This window comes from Onychostoma macrolepis, chromosome 23, assembly GCF_012432095.1.
Source record: "Onychostoma macrolepis isolate SWU-2019 chromosome 23, ASM1243209v1, whole genome shotgun sequence".
NCBI classification, from domain to species: Eukaryota; Metazoa; Chordata; class Actinopteri; order Cypriniformes; family Cyprinidae; genus Onychostoma; species Onychostoma macrolepis.
The window spans coordinates 27,484,450-27,505,514 of NC_081177.1; the positions used below are offsets into that span (position 1 = coordinate 27,484,450).

General features: G+C 36.3%; 2 protein-coding genes across 8 annotated transcripts in view; both read left to right on the top strand.

Annotated features, from left to right (window-relative positions):
• ncoa6 (nuclear receptor coactivator 6) overlaps positions 1 to 6,328 on the top strand; it is a 28,086-nt gene extending 21,758 nt beyond the window's left edge. For 4 of the 5 annotated variants that reach the window (XM_058762669.1, XM_058762668.1, XM_058762672.1 and 1 more), the window contains exons 12-15: positions 4,170 to 4,200; positions 4,484 to 4,525; positions 4,828 to 4,973; positions 5,814 to 6,328. In XM_058762669.1, coding sequence (XP_058618652.1) covers positions 4,170 to 4,200; positions 4,484 to 4,525; positions 4,828 to 4,973; positions 5,814 to 5,866 — 272 coding nt within the window. In that variant the 3' untranslated portion in view covers positions 5,867 to 6,328. The remainder of the gene's footprint in view (positions 1 to 4,169; positions 4,201 to 4,483; positions 4,526 to 4,827; positions 4,974 to 5,813) is intronic. The other variant, XM_058762671.1, reaches the window with a different exon arrangement.
• Positions 6,329 to 7,325: 997 nt separating this feature from the next.
• zgc:114123 (uncharacterized protein LOC569174 homolog) lies at positions 7,326 to 20,240 on the top strand. Of its 3 annotated transcripts, none has more exons than XM_058762674.1 (16): positions 7,326 to 7,767; positions 8,772 to 8,803; positions 8,897 to 9,061; positions 9,158 to 9,283; positions 9,502 to 9,561; positions 10,324 to 10,497; positions 10,617 to 10,697; positions 13,571 to 13,697; positions 13,837 to 13,910; positions 13,989 to 14,034; positions 14,333 to 14,418; positions 17,289 to 17,408; positions 17,482 to 17,549; positions 17,622 to 17,649; positions 17,732 to 17,856; positions 19,286 to 20,240. In XM_058762674.1, the coding sequence occupies exons 1-16, from the start codon at positions 7,509 to 7,511 to the stop codon at positions 19,452 to 19,454; spliced, it is 1,740 nt and encodes a 579-aa protein (XP_058618657.1). In that variant the 5' UTR covers positions 7,326 to 7,508; the 3' UTR covers positions 19,455 to 20,240. The 3 variants fall into 3 exon arrangements, with proteins under 3 accessions (XP_058618657.1, XP_058618659.1, XP_058618658.1); XM_058762676.1 differs by having other exon boundaries at positions 14,369 to 14,418; XM_058762675.1 differs by having other exon boundaries at positions 7,327 to 7,767; positions 14,351 to 14,418; positions 19,286 to 20,239.
• Positions 20,241 to 21,065: the final 825 nt, after the last annotated feature.

Here is a 21,065-nt window from a genome sequence, read left to right on the forward strand (position 1 = left end):
GCTTCTCATCAAACTTTCTGTCCAATCAAATGCTCTCTAGAATCCAAAGCGTCCTGTCCCCTACACTATAAATAAATGCTGAAGCTGCAGCTGAAATCTGTTACTTGTTCACAGAAGTAGTATTTTCTGTACGGTGAATGGTACGTAGTGCATTATATAGGGGATAGGGAAGAATTCAAACAGCGTAAATATGCTTTCCATTGGGGCAAAAGAAGTCTAGTTTAGTGCTATCATATGTTTGATCATATGTTTGAATCGGCACAGACCACAAAATGTATCGGACCCATTTGAATTCTACACAGAATGCTATATTTTATAGCAATATGGATGAGATTGTGGCTGTCAAATATAGCTTAACCGAGCTCAATGGCTCTGGTCCAAACTGTCATTTAAACACAACGCTTTTGACTATTTAAAAAAGGGGGTGAGACTGCTTGATATTTCCCGCCCTGTCTTCCTGTTTAAGTTGAAATGATGTCAACACATAGAGTAACACAGTTGCTTCGTCCCAATTCACCTAATTATACTATGCCCTAAAAGTATGTACTCTTTTTGTGAAGAAAAAGTACATGCTTTTGAGTATGTAGCAGAATGGTAGGCAAGCTTTGGGACATACTACTTCGTCATAGCTGCATCTTTAAAGCCTCGTTTAGACTGTCAGCCCAAATCTGATTTTTGTGCAAATCCGATTGAAATCTGATCATATTTAAATAGTCTGAACGGCAACGAACTACATGAAATCCGATTTCTGCAAATCCGTTTCGAGCTACATTCGTATGGGGTTTGGAATCCTATTCAAATCACATTTCTGGAAATCCGTTTCAGTCTGAACGGTCAGATCGGATTTAGCATAGCTTTTTCACGTCCTCACACCACGTAAAACATAAACACGTCAGACGTTTTTGCAGAAAACATGCTGAACATCTTTGCAGAAACAAGCTTGTGTCGTAAAACAAGCTTGTGTGTAAATCAAGTGGAAAAAAAACAATGTACTGCTAGTATCTAACATCTAAAGACGCATCTTTTTCGCCAGCACCTGACCAACTAATACTAACACTTACCTATTCTATCTATTTAAAAAAAAAAAAAAAAACGTGTACTGTGCTGGGCTAACTGAAACTTGTCATGGCACTTGTATACTGCCGCACTCTCGATGGTCTCATTGCTTCTATTGTTCTCATATTGTACGTCGCTTTGGATAAAAGCGTCTGCTAAATGATTAAATGTAAATGTAAAATGTAGTATACGTACCTCTTTGTGTTTTGAATGCAGCAGAGACCAGAAAAAAAAAAAAAAAGCAAAGTAGCAGAGACAGCATCACGGAAAGCCGCACATTCAAGCTTCCTGCGTTTCTGCCGCTGCCTCACACGACAAAATAATACTACAGCGCAACCGCGACAGTAAGACAACATCTGTATTGCAAACTGTATTACTGTTACTGTTGTTTTTAGCGTAGTCATAACGCAACAGCATTACCATAGAAACCAATGCACATTCAGTAAAAACGAAAGAGCGCTTATGGACACGCAAATCAGATATGAACAGTTACGATATGCTGTGTGGACAGTCAGTTATTCAAATCCGATTCCATCCGGATATGCACAAAATCGGATTTGGGCTGACAGTCTGAATGAGGCTTAACGGACGCTCTGTTGCTTAGTTACGTGCATCCTGCAACTGTTTAAACTGCCCTGTCAATCATCTTGTCACTAGGGATGTAACGGTATGAAAATTTCTTATCATGATTATAGTGACCAAAATGATCACGGTGATCAGTATTATCACGGTATTATTAAAATGTGATGGAAATGTTCGAAAAGTACAGACACATAAATCCCTTCACCAAATTTTATATTTAAAAATCAACAAACGACAAATAAAATGACTTTTTGTTTGCATAATCACTAAAACAATAACATTACCAATGATTTCGGATTTTAAATGACATCTTGACTGAAAACAGTTTAATAGCATGTTCAAATGGCTAATGTAAATGTTCAAATAAAGCTTTGAAAAAGTTTCATATAAAAGTAACCCTCACATTTCAGGGTTAAGTCAAAATGATAATTGATTAATAAATGGTTATATGTATTTTATCTGCTCCATAAATAATTCTACATAACTTATCTGAATTGTTTAAATGTGTAGAATCCACATAAGCTTGTTTTTCCTCATGCAAATTCGGTCCGTTTTTGGCCAGACAGAAACTGCACACAGGCTGAATGTAAATATAAGTCTCTGTAAATCCACTCTAAGACAGCAGGTGGCGCTTTATATGGAAAAGCTGAATACAGCTGTTTCCCGTAAACTCCGTGGACAAAGCAGTATTGCGATTAAGAACACTTCCTTTAGGCATTACATGGAGCGAAGATAAAAACAAAATGCCATCGAATCGTTTCTGAAGACAGTCAGAACCTTCAGAGGTACATTCATATAATTAATTAATTCATATATTCATTTGTATAATTCCCTCAGCACTCTTTTAAAACCTCCCAGCTTTTCCGCCGTGTTTTCACTCAAAATGAAACTGTTCATGGCGTTATTTTAATGACAAATGTCGAGTACATTAATATAATGCGCGAGCGCACACGGATTTCCTTTGCTCTCGCACAAAAACGGACACCTAAAACATCTCTCTCCTCTCACTCAAACTTACTCTAAAGTTACTCTGCTGCTGTGCGCACGTGAGACTGTTACTGAAAACTGTGCTTTATGCTGGACAGTATTTATTTATCATGAGATGTTCAAATCGCGGTAATCGAATACGGTTTTAATGATAATTTTATTAAGTGGTGAATTTTATCATGATTTATCATCAAACCAGTAATTGTTACATCCCTGCTTGTCACAGTTAACAGCATCCACATTTCGTTTAATTTGATTTCCTACCGTATTAGAGAGAAATAAAGAAGCACATCGCGGGTCTTTCATGCTGAGAACTCTGCTCATGTGTTTGCATAATGATGCATTTCAAAGTTAATTACCAAACGTATCATTATAAAAGTTCACAGTGTTGCTGCAGATGAAATATAACGTGGATAACATTAAATGTTTTTTCATCAGGTTAGACATTGATTATTTTCACTCAAATCCCTTTCTCTACCTGTCTGTCGGTCGCGCATATCTGCCATGTTTGTAGTTTTCTTAACATTTTTATGCGTGTTTGTAGTTCTAATCAAATCCTCGTCCACAGCGCAATGGCAATATTAGAGAGTGCATCGATCTGCACTTCGAATTCTAACCGGAAGTAGTAGACCATCTGGGAATCTTTAGCATACTTTAAACATACTATGATTTGGGACATATTAATTCTATTTTCGAATACCATTAAGGATGGATAGTATGCGAATTGGGACGCAGCATGTGTTTCAAAGTACTTCAGTGGACCTTTAAGTAGTGTTTATAAGCGCAGCACTGCTTTGTTTACAGTGGTAGCCAAGGAAACGCTGTATGGCTGCTGTTCCATAAGTGCCACCTGCTGTCAGAGAGTAAATTTGCATCTCATTCAGCCTGTCTGCTTTAATGTAGTTTTATATAGCATAATTTCACAAATCTAAAGTTAGAGCATTCTGTTTTTGCTTCCAGTGTATCTTCTGCTGGAATGTGTGGACATTTTATATTTCTTTAAAATTAGAAGAAGAAAAAAATTCCAAGCTAGGAAAGAGCGCAAGCAAAGCCTTAGTTGGTTTATTTGAAGAGATTTCTTTTATTTGTAGTATTCATTTATTTATTTGATTTGGTTTTGGTTTTTATTATTTATTTAATTTTTTTTACAATATATTTTTGACTTAATAAAGCTATTTCAATTTCACAAAGAAATGTGCAGCACACTTTTTTTCATTAATAATTTTGTCTTAAATAATTTTGTTAAAATCGTGAGGAGGGTGTGCGTATTAGGCTGATGAAATTTCTGTAACATGCACTGTTTGCATACCCTAGTTTACATGAAAAACTGAAGTATACTTTGGGTTTTAGCGAATGCTAATCTAATTCAAGATTATGTGATGCAGTCCCGCACCAGGACCGTTTCTCCTGGTCTGCTGAACCAACTCTTTTGGTTCAGCTTTGTACCAGCTCAACTCCGAGCAATTCCCAGGGATAAAGCCTGAAGTTGAGAAATGGAGAAACACTATGCACAGTCAACTAATTTCAGTTGTCTCTATTTACAGGACAAGGGGTTACCACTGCATCAGAACAAGGGTAAGGCAATATTATTGACTGTGACTCTGATTATCTTTTTTTCACCATCATTTTAATTTTATTCATAACCTGAATTTTAAAATGAATGTTAATTGTGTTTCAATCAAAAGGATTAATTTTATTGGATAATCTGAATGAACTCACCCTCATGAACACACTAATAATCATGGAATGATTCATGAAATCATTCTTTTTCTTGATCATTACTCAAATATGGGGAAGGAGGAAAAAATGTTGTTGAGCATCAAAGCAGTTTACCGCTGTTTTTCCACTTCTATAACAGATGGGCAAAGAAAAGAAAGACGCCCGTCAACTTAGCCCCAAGGTATGTATATTAGCAGACCTGTAGATTCCCTGCACGGGTCCGTGCACGGGGCAGCGTGGCCATTTTAGTAAAGTGGTCATGAACAGGACGGACGTTATCTGTGGTAGATGAGGAAAAACAGCAAGTGTGAATTCCTCAGTTGTACAGGGGCCAGATGTGATCATTTTCTTCAGTGTTTAGACCAACAATTGATTTCCAAAGAAAACTAGAGAATATGTGTAGCATAAAAATGTCTGCAATCTGAGCATTTGATAGATTTTTTTTTTTTTCCTATATCCCCATTGCCCTTCTTCCTTCTGCAGGGATACAAGGGCCACCACTGAGAAAGCGAAAGGTCCTAGTCGACGAAGCTCACGAACAGACAAGGAACCTGAGGAGGAAGCATCTGACAATGGACAGAGAAAAAGAGCTGCTAGGCCAGGCTCAGCCTCATCGAACACAGGAAAAGGTACAGGTTAGATGTCTAGACATATAAATGAATGCAAGTACATGATATACACTAGCAGTCAAAAGCTTTTGAACAGTAAGATTTTTTATGTTTTTTTTAAAGAATTCTCTTCTGCTCGCCAAGCCTGCATTTATTTGCTTCAAAATACAGCAAAAGCAGTAAAATTTTGAAATATTTTTATTGTTTAAAATAACTGCTTTCTATTTGAATATATTTTAAAACGTAATTTATTTCTGTGATTTCAAAGCTGAATCTTCAGTGTCACATGATCCTTCAGAAATCATTCTAACATTCTGATTTGCTGCTCAAAAAACATTTATTTTATTATTGTGTTGAAAAATTAGATTTTTTTTTTTTTTTTTTTTTTTCAGGTTTCTTTGATGAATAGAAAATTCAGAAGAACAGCAATTTATCTGAAATAGAAATCTTTTCTAACATTATAAATGTCTTTATCATCACGATCAATTTAAAGCATCCTTGGCTAAATAAAAGTATTAATTTCTGTAACCAAGCAGTTAGCAGTTATTTTAAATGGTACAAATATTTCACAATATTACTGCTTTTGCTGTATTTTGGATCAAATAAATGCAGGCTTGGTGAGCAGAAGAGGCCTCTTTAAAAAAAAAAACATAAAAAATCTTACCGTTCAAAAATTTTGACTGGTAGTGTATTTATATAACAAATGTATGTAGAATCTATGTAACTATATGTTAAAAAAAAAAAAAAAACATTGAATCTTAATAAAGCAAAAACATCCATTGTAAATCACAAGTTTACCATAAATGCTGAAATGAATGTTTTTGATGACTAATTTACCTTTTCTTTCTTCTGTCTTTCAAGAATCAAACACTGGAGCCAGTCCCACCCAGGCAAAACGAAGGAAGTCGAAGTAATCATGACACATGAATAAACCTGTGAATTGTACATTTATTTTGTTGTTTTCTGAACTTGTTTTATCTGCTGTTTTTTTTTTTTTTTATCTGCAAGATAACCATGTACAGAACGTTCTTTTTTCTTTCTTTCTTTCTTTTAATCATGATACTGTATTTTGTTGTTGGCTACTAGAGATCACGTTTAGAGTTGTGTATGATGTGTTTGTATTTCATTGTTTTGGTGTGACTTTTTTTTTTATTATTATTAATATTGATCAATTCTGGATTAATCATGTGATGCAGACTAAGAATAGAATCGTGTCTGTAGTATCACAATATAATAATGTGACAGAATCAGACTTTGTACTTTCCACCCCATGTCGTTGGCTATATCATGAATTAATTGTGCATTTTAATACTGTCGGCACCTGTGTTCACCCATTTAGCCCCCGGATCACATGCATTAAACTATTTTTACAAGTGTACGTTTGACTTGTTTTTGTCACTAAACATGCAAATAAAGAACCCTGCGTTTAATTTAACAAAACCTAAAAAATATCAGTGATCTCAAATTAGAATGGATTTCAAGACGACACTTGTACTAAGTTCAAAATGGAATGCTGGGCGCCGAAAAGCTTGTTTTCCGAGTTAATTTCGTGCATATGAAACTAAAAGAGTATACAAGTCCTGTGAGTGCAGAGAATAAGCTCCAGGAGCTTTAGGTTGGGTGAGAGAACAGAGATATGGAGGCAGTAGACCCAAAATACATACTGTCACATGACCTCATTGTGTGCTTAGTTCATTAGCTAGTGGCTTTCAATTTATAACCAAAAAGTAGTTCATTTGTTTTCACATAAATCACAGTCTAATTAAATAGGCTAATAGTCAGACATAGATGCAAACCTTGTGGTTGATTGGTATTCATTTTATAACAGTGGAAAGAGAAGTTGAATACAGGCCAAATTTGTTTCTACAAAAATGAAATCTCGGTGCTTGGGTGGTTAGCACGCTGCACACCCCAATTGGGATCTTTAGTGTTTGTGAGAGATATGAAGGCTGCATTTATTTGATCAAAAATACAGTAAAAACAGGAAAACTGTTAAATATTTTTACAATTTAAAACAACTTTCTATTTTATTTTGCTTCAAATGCAAGTTTTTAATGTTGTGATTCATCTCAAAACTGGTTTGTTGTGTTCAAGAACTCCTAACGTGAAAGCATACGCAGTGTTTTCTTTTTTCGCGGAATTTCGTACCCGCTCACCAAACTTATCCAAACGTACCCCACAACGATTGTTTGGGAAACAAACAGAAGCCATGTGTGCCATCAGAATTATGATTTTTTTTCCGAGGTATATATACATTAAAAAAAAAAAAAAAAAATGTAATACAATTGCTTTAAAATTTTCAGCGGAAACAAAGCTACATTTTTGAACCGGTTGATTCACAGTCTGAACGAACCGATTCATTACAAGTGAATCGAATCAGGTTGACTCAGTTCTCAGGTGCAGTTAATTACGCTCATTACAGAGAAGAAGCACACATATCGAAGCTTTTATCGTTGTGGAAGTAATCTTTTTATTCAAGCAACATTTTAAATACTAACTTAGTAGCGTTTGGCTCTGTAACAGCTGAGAAGCTGAAACTCACGTGTTTTAGAGGAGATGATGGAGTTATATGCCATGAGCCACAGGTGTTCAAACGAGCAGATGTCTCTGGCCGAGATGCTGGAGGTTCAGGATCATCCAGTGAGCGAGGAGCAGGCCTGGGCTCTGTGTTATCAGCTCTGCTGCATACTCTCTCATCAGCCCGGTGAACAAACCCGGAGAGCAGCCGTGTGTCCCGCCGCGGAGGCGGTGCTGTTCTCCGGAGACGGCGGCGTCTCTCTGCGGCAGAGTACCGGCGAGACCGGGAAGAGTACAGGTGTGTAACGTTAAGTGCACTGGGTCTGTATTTAACATTTTAACAGTACACTCTTTAGGAGTTACGTATATATTTGATATTTGTGTTTAAAGAAATGCTGGATTTAATTATGAAAAAAATACTATAGTGATTTATACTAAATACTGTGTTTTTGAACCATACTATAGTAAAGTACTTGAATTAATTTGTTGTGGTAATTCTATAGTTGCTGTGGTGTTATAACAACTATAGTAATATAAACATATTACCCAATACTGTACTAAGGGTATATTATACTACAGTTTACTGTAGTAAAATTAAAGTATACTACAGTATTTATTACAGTTTATCAGTTCACTATAGTTGATACTACAGTATGCTGTAGCATTCATTAACAAAGTGCTGTAAATACTATACAGTATAATACACTTTACTATAGAATGGTTCAAAAACACTATAGTATTTTTTATTTATTTATTTTTCATGTGGAGGCGCAGTATTTGTGGTGCAGTCCATTCATTGCAATCAAAATTGTTTACAGTAATGTCCTTATTTAAAGTCTGTGGGGCAAGCTGGACAGTCCAAAAGCAGAAATTAATATACATATTTCTATGAAAGTAATTACTTGTTGTATTGGATGGATTTTTCTTCTTTTTTCATATCCTTGCAGTGACACGAGTCAGAAGTTACCTGATCTACATTATAGTCGTTGCAGGGAATGTTTGTTTGTTTGTTGTTTTCATGTTGACACACTTTGTCATAATTCACATTGTGTTTATTTTACGTTTAATGTGTATTCCAGTGCAGTTCCTCGCCCCATAGACTTTTATTGTCTATAGTGTGTTAATTCAAAAAAGAGACATGGATTAAAATAATTTTCTGTGGCTGCATGTGGGAAAAAAAAGTATTGTGAAGGTGAATCAGTTTGCTGTTTTTGATTAATTTTATTTTTTAAACATTTGTGTCTTAGATTTTTCTCATCGATACAATAAAAACAAAATGATTTTTAACATCTCTTACTGTAGGTCATTCATGTGTGATAAAGACAGAGGAACAGGTAGGCTATTATATCTTCTTCAGGTACATACATAATCATAAATATGTCATTGATTCATGCATGTGCCGTTGAGAGATGTCAATGTGTCTGTAGGCTGTGGAGTTTGTGGGCCGTCTTGTGTACTTGAGTCTGGACTGGGGTCTGGAGACGCAGGTGGAGCGTGAATTAAGCGAGACCTTGGAGATCCTGGTGTGTCAGATGACCAAAGTGAACCTCGGCTGCAATCAGCCCATCTGCAGCATCGCTGACGTCATCCACGTACTGAAATCACTCATCTACTGCATGCACTGAAGCCGAGTAAGCCTTGGTGTGATGTGGCCTGATCCTGGCTTCTGTCAACTGTTTTCCGGACAGGTTTGTAAGCAGCGCCTGTACGATCCGAGTCAGGCAGCTAAACACTACAGGAGCGTGTGTTCCAGTCTGTTCTCGCACACCGTTGAGTTGTGTCAGTGTCTGCAGATCGTTCAGCAGTCCAGGAAGGTGAGAGAACTCAGTGCATCCTAATACAAACCTCTGTGCAGTTCTGGTATGGAAGTAAAATGGATGGTGAATTCATGTTGACTTTAAGACACATCTAGTTTGGTTCTTAGTCCTTTTGCTTCGAACCAAAAAATAGACACTTTTTGTTTTTAGTCCTGGTTTGCTTATTCAAACCAAACCTAAAGATGCATTTTTTATTTTTTGTGAATTGTCAACAGAGTCTGCAGAAACTATTTGAATCAGAGACCCAACTGGTTGCACAAGTGACCACAGACTGGGTAAGCAGCACTGCAATCATCACACAAAAAAATAAAAAATAAAACACCACTTTCAAAGATGTCGTTGTGCATTTTAATTTTTTTATCTGAACAGAAAGATTTAATGTTTTGCATTGTGATTGTTTGAAATTCAGTATGAAGATTTGGTGATCAAGCACAAAATAAGCCTTGCATGTGAAATTTCATGCATTGTAAAAACATTCTCATTAATGTAATGGATTTCTTTGTCTAGTTTATTAAAACCAATATAAATTAAATTCAGTGCGTAAATATACACAACTGTACTTATATGTGGTGTAAAACACTGCGACTTCTGTCCAGGTTTACAGTCTGGAGAAGTTGACTGTAGTCACTAAAGAGCCAGTCTGCAGATTACAGTTGACAGATTTCATAGAAAATCACATAGTGTATGATGGTCACAGACTCTTTATTTATTTATTTTTTTAGCTTCAGGCTCTGAATCCATCCAGTCGGATGATATTAATCTCATATGATATTTTGAGCTGATTTTATAACACATTGATTTAATTTAGTGTGGTTTTTGTTGAGATTGGAATAACTTTAAAGTCTGGTAGTGTGTGATCCTCTGCTGTTTAGTGTATGATGCCTAGTTTTGTTTTAAAGTCTGTTCACCATCAATCTATTCATTATAATCGGATTGTATCCTAGATATTTCTTGCTAGCTTTCATGGTAAACATCTCAAATGCAGTGTCATAGTGAGTCCTTTATTAGTTCAGTTGCTGGCATTGATCGCACTGCAGGTGTCCTCATGGAGGGATCTGGTGGATGAGTTGAGCAGAGGTGTGTTGCTGCGGCCGCTAGCAAAGAAACTGACTGTCAGCAAATGCCCACAGCCTGCGGAGACCCCTCCGTTTAACCAGCTTCTGCGGGACATCCAGTGCAGGCGCTACACGCTGCGGAAAGTTCAGCTAACTGTACAGTCAGGCTTTATTTCTTTCATTGTGTGTTTTTATGTCAATATATTGTTTATGATTTCACTGGAGCTTTATTGGATTGATGTCTGTTATCTGAATGTGTGTTCTTGCATCCATAGGATGTAGGAGATGGCCAAAGAAAACTAGACCCTCACCAGACTCTTCTAGAGTTCATCCGCTCACGGCCAAAGTTGAGACCGGTGAGAATTTGCGTTTGTAAGTCAAGCCAACTTGGCAGGAAAAAAAAACGTAAAGGTCTTAAAGGGGACCTATTATGCCCCTTTTTACAAGAAGTAAAATAAGTCTCTGATGTCCCCAGAGCATATATGTGAAGTTTTAGCTCAGAATACCCCACAGATACATTTTTATAGCTTGTTAAAATTGCCACTTTTAGGGTATGAGCCAAACCGCACTGATTTTGAGTATGTTGCTTTAAATGCAAATGAGCTGTTGCTCCCGGAGAAGAGGGCGGAGCTTCAAGAGCTCAAGCTCAGGCATTAGCCTTTGCAAACAAACACTCCACTATTAGTACAAGCCTGTTATCTTTACAGAAAATGTAGTTGGTTTCATCTGATTGCACTGTGCCTAATAAATTCATGTTTATGAATTACACAGACGGGGAGCACGGTGGGATTAAAATAACAACATAGCTGGTCTCATGCTATCACAAACTTTATAAGTCCCACTTCGGATTATGAGCTCGACAACTTCAAGCGATCGACTCCCATTGCTTTCATATGCGACTTTTAACTACCACATTACTATTCACGATCATTCTGGCAGCACTTGAAGGCAGCATCAGTGAAAACACAGAGACGAAGACTACGTTTACATGGACATCAGTAATCTAATTATTTACCTTATTCTGAATAAGATAATATTATGATTAAGGTGTTTACATGAGTTGCTTTTAGAACAATCCTTTCATGTTCCCGTTTTACATGTTATAGTACATAGATCGATTCATGGCACACGTCATTACATCACCACGCGACGCCATCCGACGTCTCCTCCAGAATTTCACTATAAACATATAGTTCATCTTCGTGATGATGCCATATACAGTTTTGAGTGTTTCATTTTAATTTTAGGAAAGCTTCAAGTGCAGTTAATTATTTGTACGTGTATACAGATGACAGCGGTGTTGAAGCTCTTTTATTCGCCGTTAAACGGTTGATCGCTGCCGTGTGTATCCTGTCGCAAAATGCTGCGAAAAGTCCTGCACGACGGTAATAATGTGATTAAGGTGTTTACATGTCTATACTGCACCTCGATAATGCGACTAAAATAGGAATACTCCACATGTCTTAATTCGATTTGTGTTTACTTCGATTATGACTTTAGCCAGATTAAGGTCATCAAAAATCTCTGTTTACATGGTAGACTCTTAAAGGGATAGTTCACCCAAAAATGACAATTCTGTCATCATTTACTCACCCTCAAGTAGTTCCAAACCTGTATGAATGTGTTTGTTCTGCTGAAGGAAGATATTCTGAAGAATGTGGGAAACAGAGCAGTTCTGGGGCACCATTGACTTCCATAGTTTTTTTTCTTCCTACTATGGAAGTCAATGGTGCCCCAAAACAGCCTGGTTACAAACTTTCTTCAAAATATCTTCCTTTGTGTTCGGCAGAACAAAGACATTCATACAGGTTTGGAACTACTTGAGGGTGAGCAAATGATGACAGAATTGTCATTTTTGGGTGAACTATCCCTTTAATCAGAGTATTGTCTTAATCGTATTAAAATCGGAGTATTGATGTCCATGTAAACGTACTGAATGATAGCTTTAGCAATTAGCCTTACAAGCAGCTCTTTCAGAAAGGCCATTTGGAAAACGAACACATTATACTTGCTTTGTCTGGAGCTGACGTTTGTGCATGAAGCATTGGTATTGATTCCTAAACATTTAGGGGATGTTACTGAGATTTTTATTTAATTTTTTTTTTTTTTTTTCTTCGAAAATGAAATTTAACCACAGTGTCCTCGGCTCAGCTGGGGGCAGATTATGGCAACTCCTATGTTCATTAGTGCATCCCAAAACACAACACTTGTAAAGCCTCTTTGGCGCTGACATTGTATATATCTCCAGTAATGGCGGACTGCAGCGTCTCACTCAGGGCTTATGCTAATAGGGCAGAGAGCGTCACAAATGGGCGGGACTTTTCCCCCTCGGTGACGTGAACAGAGGGAGAATCTGAAACGGCTCGTTTGGAGAGCCTGTTCATAATTTATTGGTTTTATAAAAAAAATTAGTTGGTTGATTTTTACATTATAGGCTGGTTGTTTTCACACACTGCGGCCACACAACTGTGTTCAAGCACAGTGATTTTTACATAATAGGTCCCCTTTAACTTAAAATTGATACTGTGTGACCATATGTCTTATTGTGCCAATCCATCAATGTACGTTATTCCTAAATTTGCCATCATAATTTCTCATCAACATATAAAAAAACTATTTCCTTTTTGGCTGATGTCACAAACCCTCTCCCTGTCATATAGACTCTGACTGTCTGATCCATTCCCTCTGTATTGCCTGTTTAATTTTAAATGAAGGTTTATTTGTCCAAGATCACATCTGTGACCCTGGACCACAAAACCAGTCATAAGCAGCACAGGTATATTTGCAGCAATAGCCAACAATACACTGTATGGGTCAAAATTATCAATTTTTCTTTTATGCCAAAAATCATTAGGATATTAAGTAAAGATCATGTTCAATTAAGATATTTTGTAAATTTCTTACCATGAATATATCAAACTTAATTTTTGATTAGTAATATGCATTGCTAAGAACATCATTTGGACAACTTTAAAGGCGATTTTTCTCTATTTTGATTTATTTATTTTTTTTGGCGCCCTCAGATTCCAGATTTTCAAATAGCTGTATCTCGGCCAAATATTGTCCTAACAAACCATATATCAATGAAAAGCTTATTTATTCAGATTTTTAAAAAACTTTGATTTCCAAAAATGTACCCTTTTGACTGGTTTTGTGGTCCAGGGTCACATTTTTCAACAGGTTTTGGCTTCCATTCCCATAGATTTCTTCTTTATTTCGTCTTCCTCAGGCGTCCGAGCGTAGGATAAGCCTGAAGCCCAAAGAGCAGGTCAGTCTGCATGAGTTGCTAATGGAGGAGATTCGCTCGACTGACCACTGCAAACGTCTGGCACACAACACAGAGCCGAACTATAAAAGTACAGAAACCTTTTAGTCCACAACTCTGGCCTTTAACGTTACTACTTTGTTCGCAAAAGAATTGTAAATTTGAGCAATATCACAACTTTTTTTCTGTAACCTCTGAATTTGGTAAATCACTGACAATTTTGTTTGCAGATGGCTTGACGATTAATGAAGCAGCTGAAGAGCGTTCTTTGCTGAAGTCCGCTTCTCACAGGATACGCTCTAATGTATGCATCCTCTGCAATAATCTGTTTACATTGCTGCTAGAAATCTGAAGTTTATAACAGTTTTTCCCGACTGTGCAGGAAGCTGTTGGTTCAGGAAGTGATGCGCAGGATGCCAGCTTCACAGGTCAGATCTTGAGTTTTGTTGCTTTGAATACTGTAAAACCTGAAACCTGACAAGATCACGTCTGTCACATTGACTTCCAAATAAATGATACATGAATCAATTAACTTATAACACCTGTTAGTAGTGAGAATTTGAGGATTAACGGGTTCATTTTAAAGTGTCGATACATTTCTTTTTTTTTTTTTCTCTTGATTTTGAAATGATGTGATCTGAAATCAAAAGGCGTTTCCTTTAAATGTGGTGGCGATTTTTCCCACAAAAACATGGATGCATCTCATCTTTCCATATTACCATGCAGTTACACAATCTCTCTTAGACTTCAGACTCTGTGCAGGAAAGCGCCGGACCAGATCTTTTGCTTGCAACCAGGATCTCTTCAAAGTGGTGCGTCACTTTGTCTATAATGTTGTATGTAATGAAGACTGCAGTCGTGTCAGTGGTGTTTTCTGTGTTCTGTGGTGGGACACAAATTACTCTGTGCACTTTTTATATCAACAAAATGCCCCAAATATGTCTAATTTTTTTTTTAAAGGGGTCATGAAATGCCTTTTTTATTATTATTATTTGTACTGTTATTTTGAACTTTTATAATGTTATCAAGATTTTTACATCAAAAAACATCATAATTTAGGAGTAATAGGCTATTTTCTGTGCAGTTTTGACCCCCTCATCAGAAGCTCTGTTTGAGTAGGCGAGGAGGATTGTAGACTCGGAAGTGAATGCACTCTGCTTTGATTGGCTGATAGTTGTGTGTGTTTGGGTTAAAACACACAAATACTCATTTAAAACGAGCTGTAATAAAGCAATAGTGATCACGTAATAAAAAGTTACTCACACTTGTGTTTTGCGACATTACTGTCAGATTCAATATATTCGCAGAGCATCATCTTTCAGTTTCAATCTTTTTAAAAATCCTGCGTCGAACTGTTCCTTGTTTGTAAACGAATCTGCAGTAAAATGAAGTGAACAAAGGACCAAGTTCTTACTGACGGGGTCTGGATCGTCATTAAAAATAAAGTTCATCCACTCTTTCCTAACGTTGGAATCAGACGGTTGGGTTGAAGGAATATGCAAATTTAAGTTTCAAAAAGGAGAACTGTAAATCATAACTTGAAAATAAAACATAAACTTGTAATAATCATATGCAATGACTGCATCATACAAATGAACTGTTAGTACAAGTTTAGTTAAGACCCATTATAAGTCAAACCGGACATTTAAAACCATCTGGAAAGATTTAAATCAATCTAGAATTAATAAAAACCATCTGGAATGAATAACAACAATCTGAAGAGAATAAAAACCTTCATAAAAGATCTCAAGTTTGAGAAATGAAAGGAGAGAGAAAGTAAAGAGGGGTGCAGTACGTTCTCTTCTTAGACGCTTGCTAGATCAGATATGCTGTTAAATGTACAAAAGGCCAATGTGCTAAACAAAGCTGTTTCTATGCATTAGAGGGGCAGAAAAACTCTGTTCTTCATCAAATGTAACACGTTCCAAAGTTCAGTCGTGACCTCACACATCGTGACCTTCAAATAAGATTAGCTTGTGGTTTCTCACCTCCCCAGGGACCAAAATTATATATATATTTTTTTAGTAACCCTGCAAATCTGACAGCTGTTAAATATAGCAATAGTCTTTAAGCTCACTGTGTTAAACATCCTTATTCAGAAACATAGAATCATAATAGTGGATTAGATGCATAATTATAAAAAGTAACTTGTATATGTTTCTGAAACCCGTTACCTGAATATTTTCAGTGAAAATGATCAGCAAATGATTGGTCCTGGTTTGACATTTGAATGTAGTGATTTTAGACTGATAATCATGAATGTTCACGCTTGACTTGAGTTCATCCATCTACGCCGGTTATTATAAAAACTGTTAACCCTTCTATGCATAGTTCACCCAAAATTGAACTGTCATTTACTCACTCTCATCTTTTGAAGTCACATTAGGATTAAGCAAAATAGTATTTTTAGTTTTAAATAATTGAGGAAAGATTTCAGTCATACGTCCACACTACCAGTCAAAAGGTTTTAGTAAGATATTTTTTATTTTATTTTTTTAAAGACCCTTCTGCTCAACAAGCCTGCATTTATTTGATCCAAAGTACTCTTGAAAAAAATAAGAAGTTAAATTTACTTAATTTTTATTTTGCAAGTTTTTGCACGCATATTTTTTTAAGTCAAATTTAAATACGGAATTAAGTAAAATCTACTTAGTTATCTAAAATTAGTAAAGGAAATAAGTAAATTTAACGTGGCCAGGTAAAGTTTGAAGAGTAATTCTACTTAATTTTACCGTACAATACTCGAGTACATTTCACTCAGTCACGGTTTGTAAGCTTTACTCAAACATGGCACTGGGGGAAAAATGCCTATAAAGCATGTGGTTAAGTTACAAGCACGTGTGTAAGCAATTAGACTGCTCGTTATTCATTTTAAGGTAATATGTTGACTCAATATAGTTATTAACTGAATGAACACAGAGACCTGAATACTTGGCACATGACGGTGATAATCAGTGAATAGTGTTCGAGTATGAATGGGCCATTTTGAGTAAAAAACGAACTCCAGATGTTACAAAACAGCAAGTTACTTAACCTAACAACAAAAGCAACCACAAAACAGTGTAAATACATCTCAAACAGCAAAAAAAAAATCACCTTATTAATTATTCATGCCCAAGTGCATGATGGGAACAACGGGATCATGACGTTGATATTTACTTAAATAATATTTGTAAAAATAACAAACAATTCCAAGTAAAATATACTTAAGTTCAAACTTTAAATTCTACAAGCTTAAATTGAGTACTAATATTGAATTTACTCTTTTATTTAAATTCTTGCCTGAACTAAATTATTTAATGTAGAAATTACATTTGTTTTTCTGTAGTATTTCACCACAAAAAATCATTTTTATCGGTGTACAGCAAATAACTGCTTTCTATTTGAATATATTTTAAAAGATCTTTCAAAGCTGATTTTTCAGCATCATTACTCCAGTCTTCAGCGTCACATGATCCTTCAGAAATCATTCTAATATGCTGATTTGCTGCTCAAAAAAATATTATTTTTAAAAAACAAAAACCTTCTTGTTCAAAAACTTTTGGCTGGAAGTGTACATGGAGTTAAAAAGTATTATTTACCTTGTAAATGTAACTGAGTAGAAGTACCAGTATTTGACTTTAGCAGAACCTGTGTATAGTAGTGCTATCACTCAAATACTGTTGATCTCTTCCTGTTGAAGGTGGAGAGCAGTAACAGGGGGTCTGTTCTCACAACGATCGTTGACGTCATGAAAATGCACAGTTCTGAGGAGAAGGGAGATGTGAAGGATCTGTCGTGTGAGAGATATGGGGACTGGCGGGTGAGAATTCCTCCAATCCTGATTCAGGAGCTCAAAATGTCATCTAAAGTGTCTAAAAGTCTGTTGTTCTCAGGTTTGTTCTTGCTGTGCAATGAGGAGCCTGTATTTCACGTGGCATAACGTCTGCTCTGTGTGTCAGAGGTCAGATCACTCGTTTCTCTGATTCTGTGCACGATGAAACGGTTTTGTGACGTTTGTGCTGTGTGTTCGCAGGGTTGTGTGTCCCGGGTGTTGTCTAGAGGTAGGCTGGAGTCTCCTGTATTGAATCTTTAGATGCTGTTTATGCTGTCTGGCCATTCATTTGCATGTGTTCCCTGTATCAGATGCGTCTGCCCTCCAAGCGCTGCGTGAACCTTCCTCTGAGCTTCTTCAAGCAAATCGTGATGAAAGATGGCGAGCAAAGCCAGAGAAACTTCTGGAGCGAGCGCTGGTCCTGGAATTCAGTCTGGTGAGTAGACCATATCAACTTGAAATAATAACAGAAATGCAGAAGAATCAACCGGTCTAGTAAGTACACAAAAGACCTTTCTTTAACAGGAAACTTGTCCGTTCATTGACCACCTGATGCAAAAATTGCAATAGCTTCTCAAGACATCAAGCTCCAATCTTGGTTTATGAAATGCAGTATTTTCTCTTGTTTAATTTATTCATTTATTTATTGTGTGGTGAGCTCTGCTGTGACCTGAATTTCCCTTTGGGGTTAATAGTCAAATCAATCAATCAAGTTTAACCATTATTTTATTTATTTAAAATCAGTATTCAGAATTTCAAAAACTAGATTGTTTCCATGCATTAATTTTTGTTAATCTAATTGAATCCGATCTGATTACAGATTTGGAAAGTTCTTTATTTTTGAATCCTAAACTTTGCAATCCATATTCTGAACAAAACTTCAGCCGTCATTCAGAAGCAGAGAAAGAAAGCCAATAATGTTGATTGTCACTGGAGCTACTGCAAGTATAATTGTCATTTTTGCCTTCATGACATATCTAATATGAGAGCTAAAATATGTCAGACGAGCTTTTATTATAAATTTGATCTGATGAATATATGCACAAGATATTATTGAATCTGATAAGAAATTTGTGCAATTTTTTTTTTTTCTCCCATTGATATTTTTTTTCAGCTCTACACCACCCTTTCCAGTCCAATCGAAGTGTCATTTTATTTGATTTGAATGTTGTTGGTTATTATTATTATTATTATTATTATGAGAGTCTTGAATATTCTGGAATCAGAAAATGAATCATGGTTAATTTAATATTAACACTCAGTTTCTGTTAAAGTTTAAAAACAAGAAGCTTTGTCATATTATAAGATATTTTATCTAATATTTCTGCTGTAATTATGTTAGCCAATGTGGGGTCTTCAAGTCACAGAGGTTGAGAATCACTGCTTCTAGTCGTGTCTGAATACTCGTTCACAATAAACGCACTAAACACACAGAATACTGCCATGCATCTCATGAGTTCAGCCAGATCCAGGGATGCAAACTCATGGGTGAAAAAGATGACAAACACTTGGAGAAGCTGACAAGCTGCTGGAGATGCCTGTGATTGGATACAATACCCAACGCAGCAAACATTTACGCATTGTAAATAAACTTGTAAATTAAATAAAACTTGTGAAAAATCAGATCTGCACAGATCTCATAGGCGGTGACCTACTTCGATCTCAAAAAGGTGAGGAGTTTGCATCTATGCAGATCAGTCGAGATGATTAGATCTGTTAATATGGCCATTTTTCTAGAAATATCAGACGTTTGACTGCAGTGTCTCGACAAAGAGATGTGATTTCATCACTTGTCAAATGATCATGTATACGATTGGCTCTAGCTGTGTGTGACTGAAGCTTTGTTTGTCTGCTCTGTGTGTCAGGATTCCTCTGGTTCTGGTGTCGAGTGGCTCCAGCTCCAGCTCCCTTCACACTCAGGCCATGCGTGGCTGGTACAGTCAGGACATCTGTGTGCGCTGCCAGAAGGATCTACTGCAGGCGTGCGACTCGCTGCCGTCCCGCTGTCCCGTCACGGACTCTCAGGAGATCTGAACGCCTCCGTCTCATCGCTCTGTCCTTTTATCTCCTCCTTTATTTAACTATCCGTGGTGTTTGTGTGTTTTCCTTGTTGGGTTGGTTGTTCACAGTGTGGCACCTTGTTGGTTCTAGACGTATGTTTTTCACCAGTTGCAGAGTTAGTTTTAAGGTTTTACTTCATGAACAAATGAAATAAATGTTGAAAATTTTTACTAAGGTTTGTATGCATATGGAGCGCACAGTGATGATGGCCTTCGCTGCAGTTTAAAGAAATATCAAAGGCAAACCCACAGTGATGTTTCGCATAGCTAAAATAGTCCTCAACTACTTCAATAAAAGTATAAGACAAATTATACTTATTCCAGTGAATGTTTTGGTATAGGATTATTTGGGAGTATCACATTTCAATTAGAAGAACCAAATTCTTCTTTTGCCATTCTGTCATGAGGGTCTTGATTTCATGCAAATTTAAAAAAAAAAATTTCCCTTCAAAATATAAAAATATTTGGAAAAAAATACATTTGTAGACACATGAAAAATATTGTAGGGCTTGACTGAACCGTTCAGAGGACAATAATTTGTAACCTTAATGATTGTAGAGTTTGTAGTGAAATTTAGTGAATTGTATTTATTTATTTTTAAACCGAACACCATATTAGTTGTGAAGTTCAGTCTGATTTGGATGTAAAAACAAAATCAATCTCGGATCTCAATTCACCAAACCAGTGGGAACATGTTGCTTGGTTTGGTTTAGTGTTTGAGTTGAGTTTAATTAACTGCATGTGTACCCTGAAACCCATAATTGGATTTTTTAAATTCGTAAAACGTTTTATTAGACTTTACTGTTAGTAAATATTTCCTTTAACTGTTTAAAATGTCCCTTTTTTTAATTAGGTTAGGTACTGATGCCTGATATTACTGAAGAATAAACAAAAGGAGCATTTAGCAATGGATGCCTAATGTGTGTCTTCATACAGTCATAAACTCCTAATTAAGCAATACATTACTCATTAATGATGTTGAAATAGTGTTTTTTTTATACAACATAAGGTGCATTGTTTACATGAAGTAGAGGTATAGCATCATATAAACTGATGATAATGCCCAGTTGAACATTTCATAAAGATCATAAGCTGTGTCAAAAATCAAAAGAATAATATTAATGATCATTTATTTTGTTAATGATCTCTGGAATCAAAACAAAAATGTGTAATATAAATATAAGCTACAGTTATATAATAAAGCAAGATTTTGTTTAAAATGCTGCACAAAAGTTCCTTTTCAACAAAACTTCAAGGAAGCCCATCAGAATTGGACTCTCGGTGAAAAAAAAAAAAAAAAAAAAAGTTCAGTTCCCAAAACAAAACATCAACAACAAAACTTTACGTGAGTGTAAATGTGTGTTTGTTCGTTGGGCGTACGTGTTAATTGTATGTATGCTTGTATGCACTGTCGAGCAACTTATTTGCGTGGAAGTGAAAGTGCGAGGCTGCCGGTGGGTACCTGAAGTTAGCCCAGCTCAGAAATCACCTTGCTCCGCCGACGACATCAGAAAGGTGAAGATGACGAACAGATCCTCGTCTCGTGTACTGAAGTATACAACGATAGGAAACCAGTGTGTAAATC

Bases quoted from the DNA above. Each gene is read 5' to 3' on its own strand.
- zgc:114123 (XM_058762674.1), top strand. From the start codon at position 7,509: ATGATGGAGTTATATGCCATGAGCCACAGGTGTTCAAACGAGCAGATG. The intron at 9,562-10,323 runs GTAAGCAGCACT...ATCGCACTGCAG, and splicing joins CACAAGTGACCACAGACTGG to GTGTCCTCATGGAGGGATCT. The intron at 17,550-17,621 runs GTCAGATCACTC...GTGTGTTCGCAG, and splicing joins GTCTGCTCTGTGTGTCAGAG to GGTTGTGTGTCCCGGGTGTT.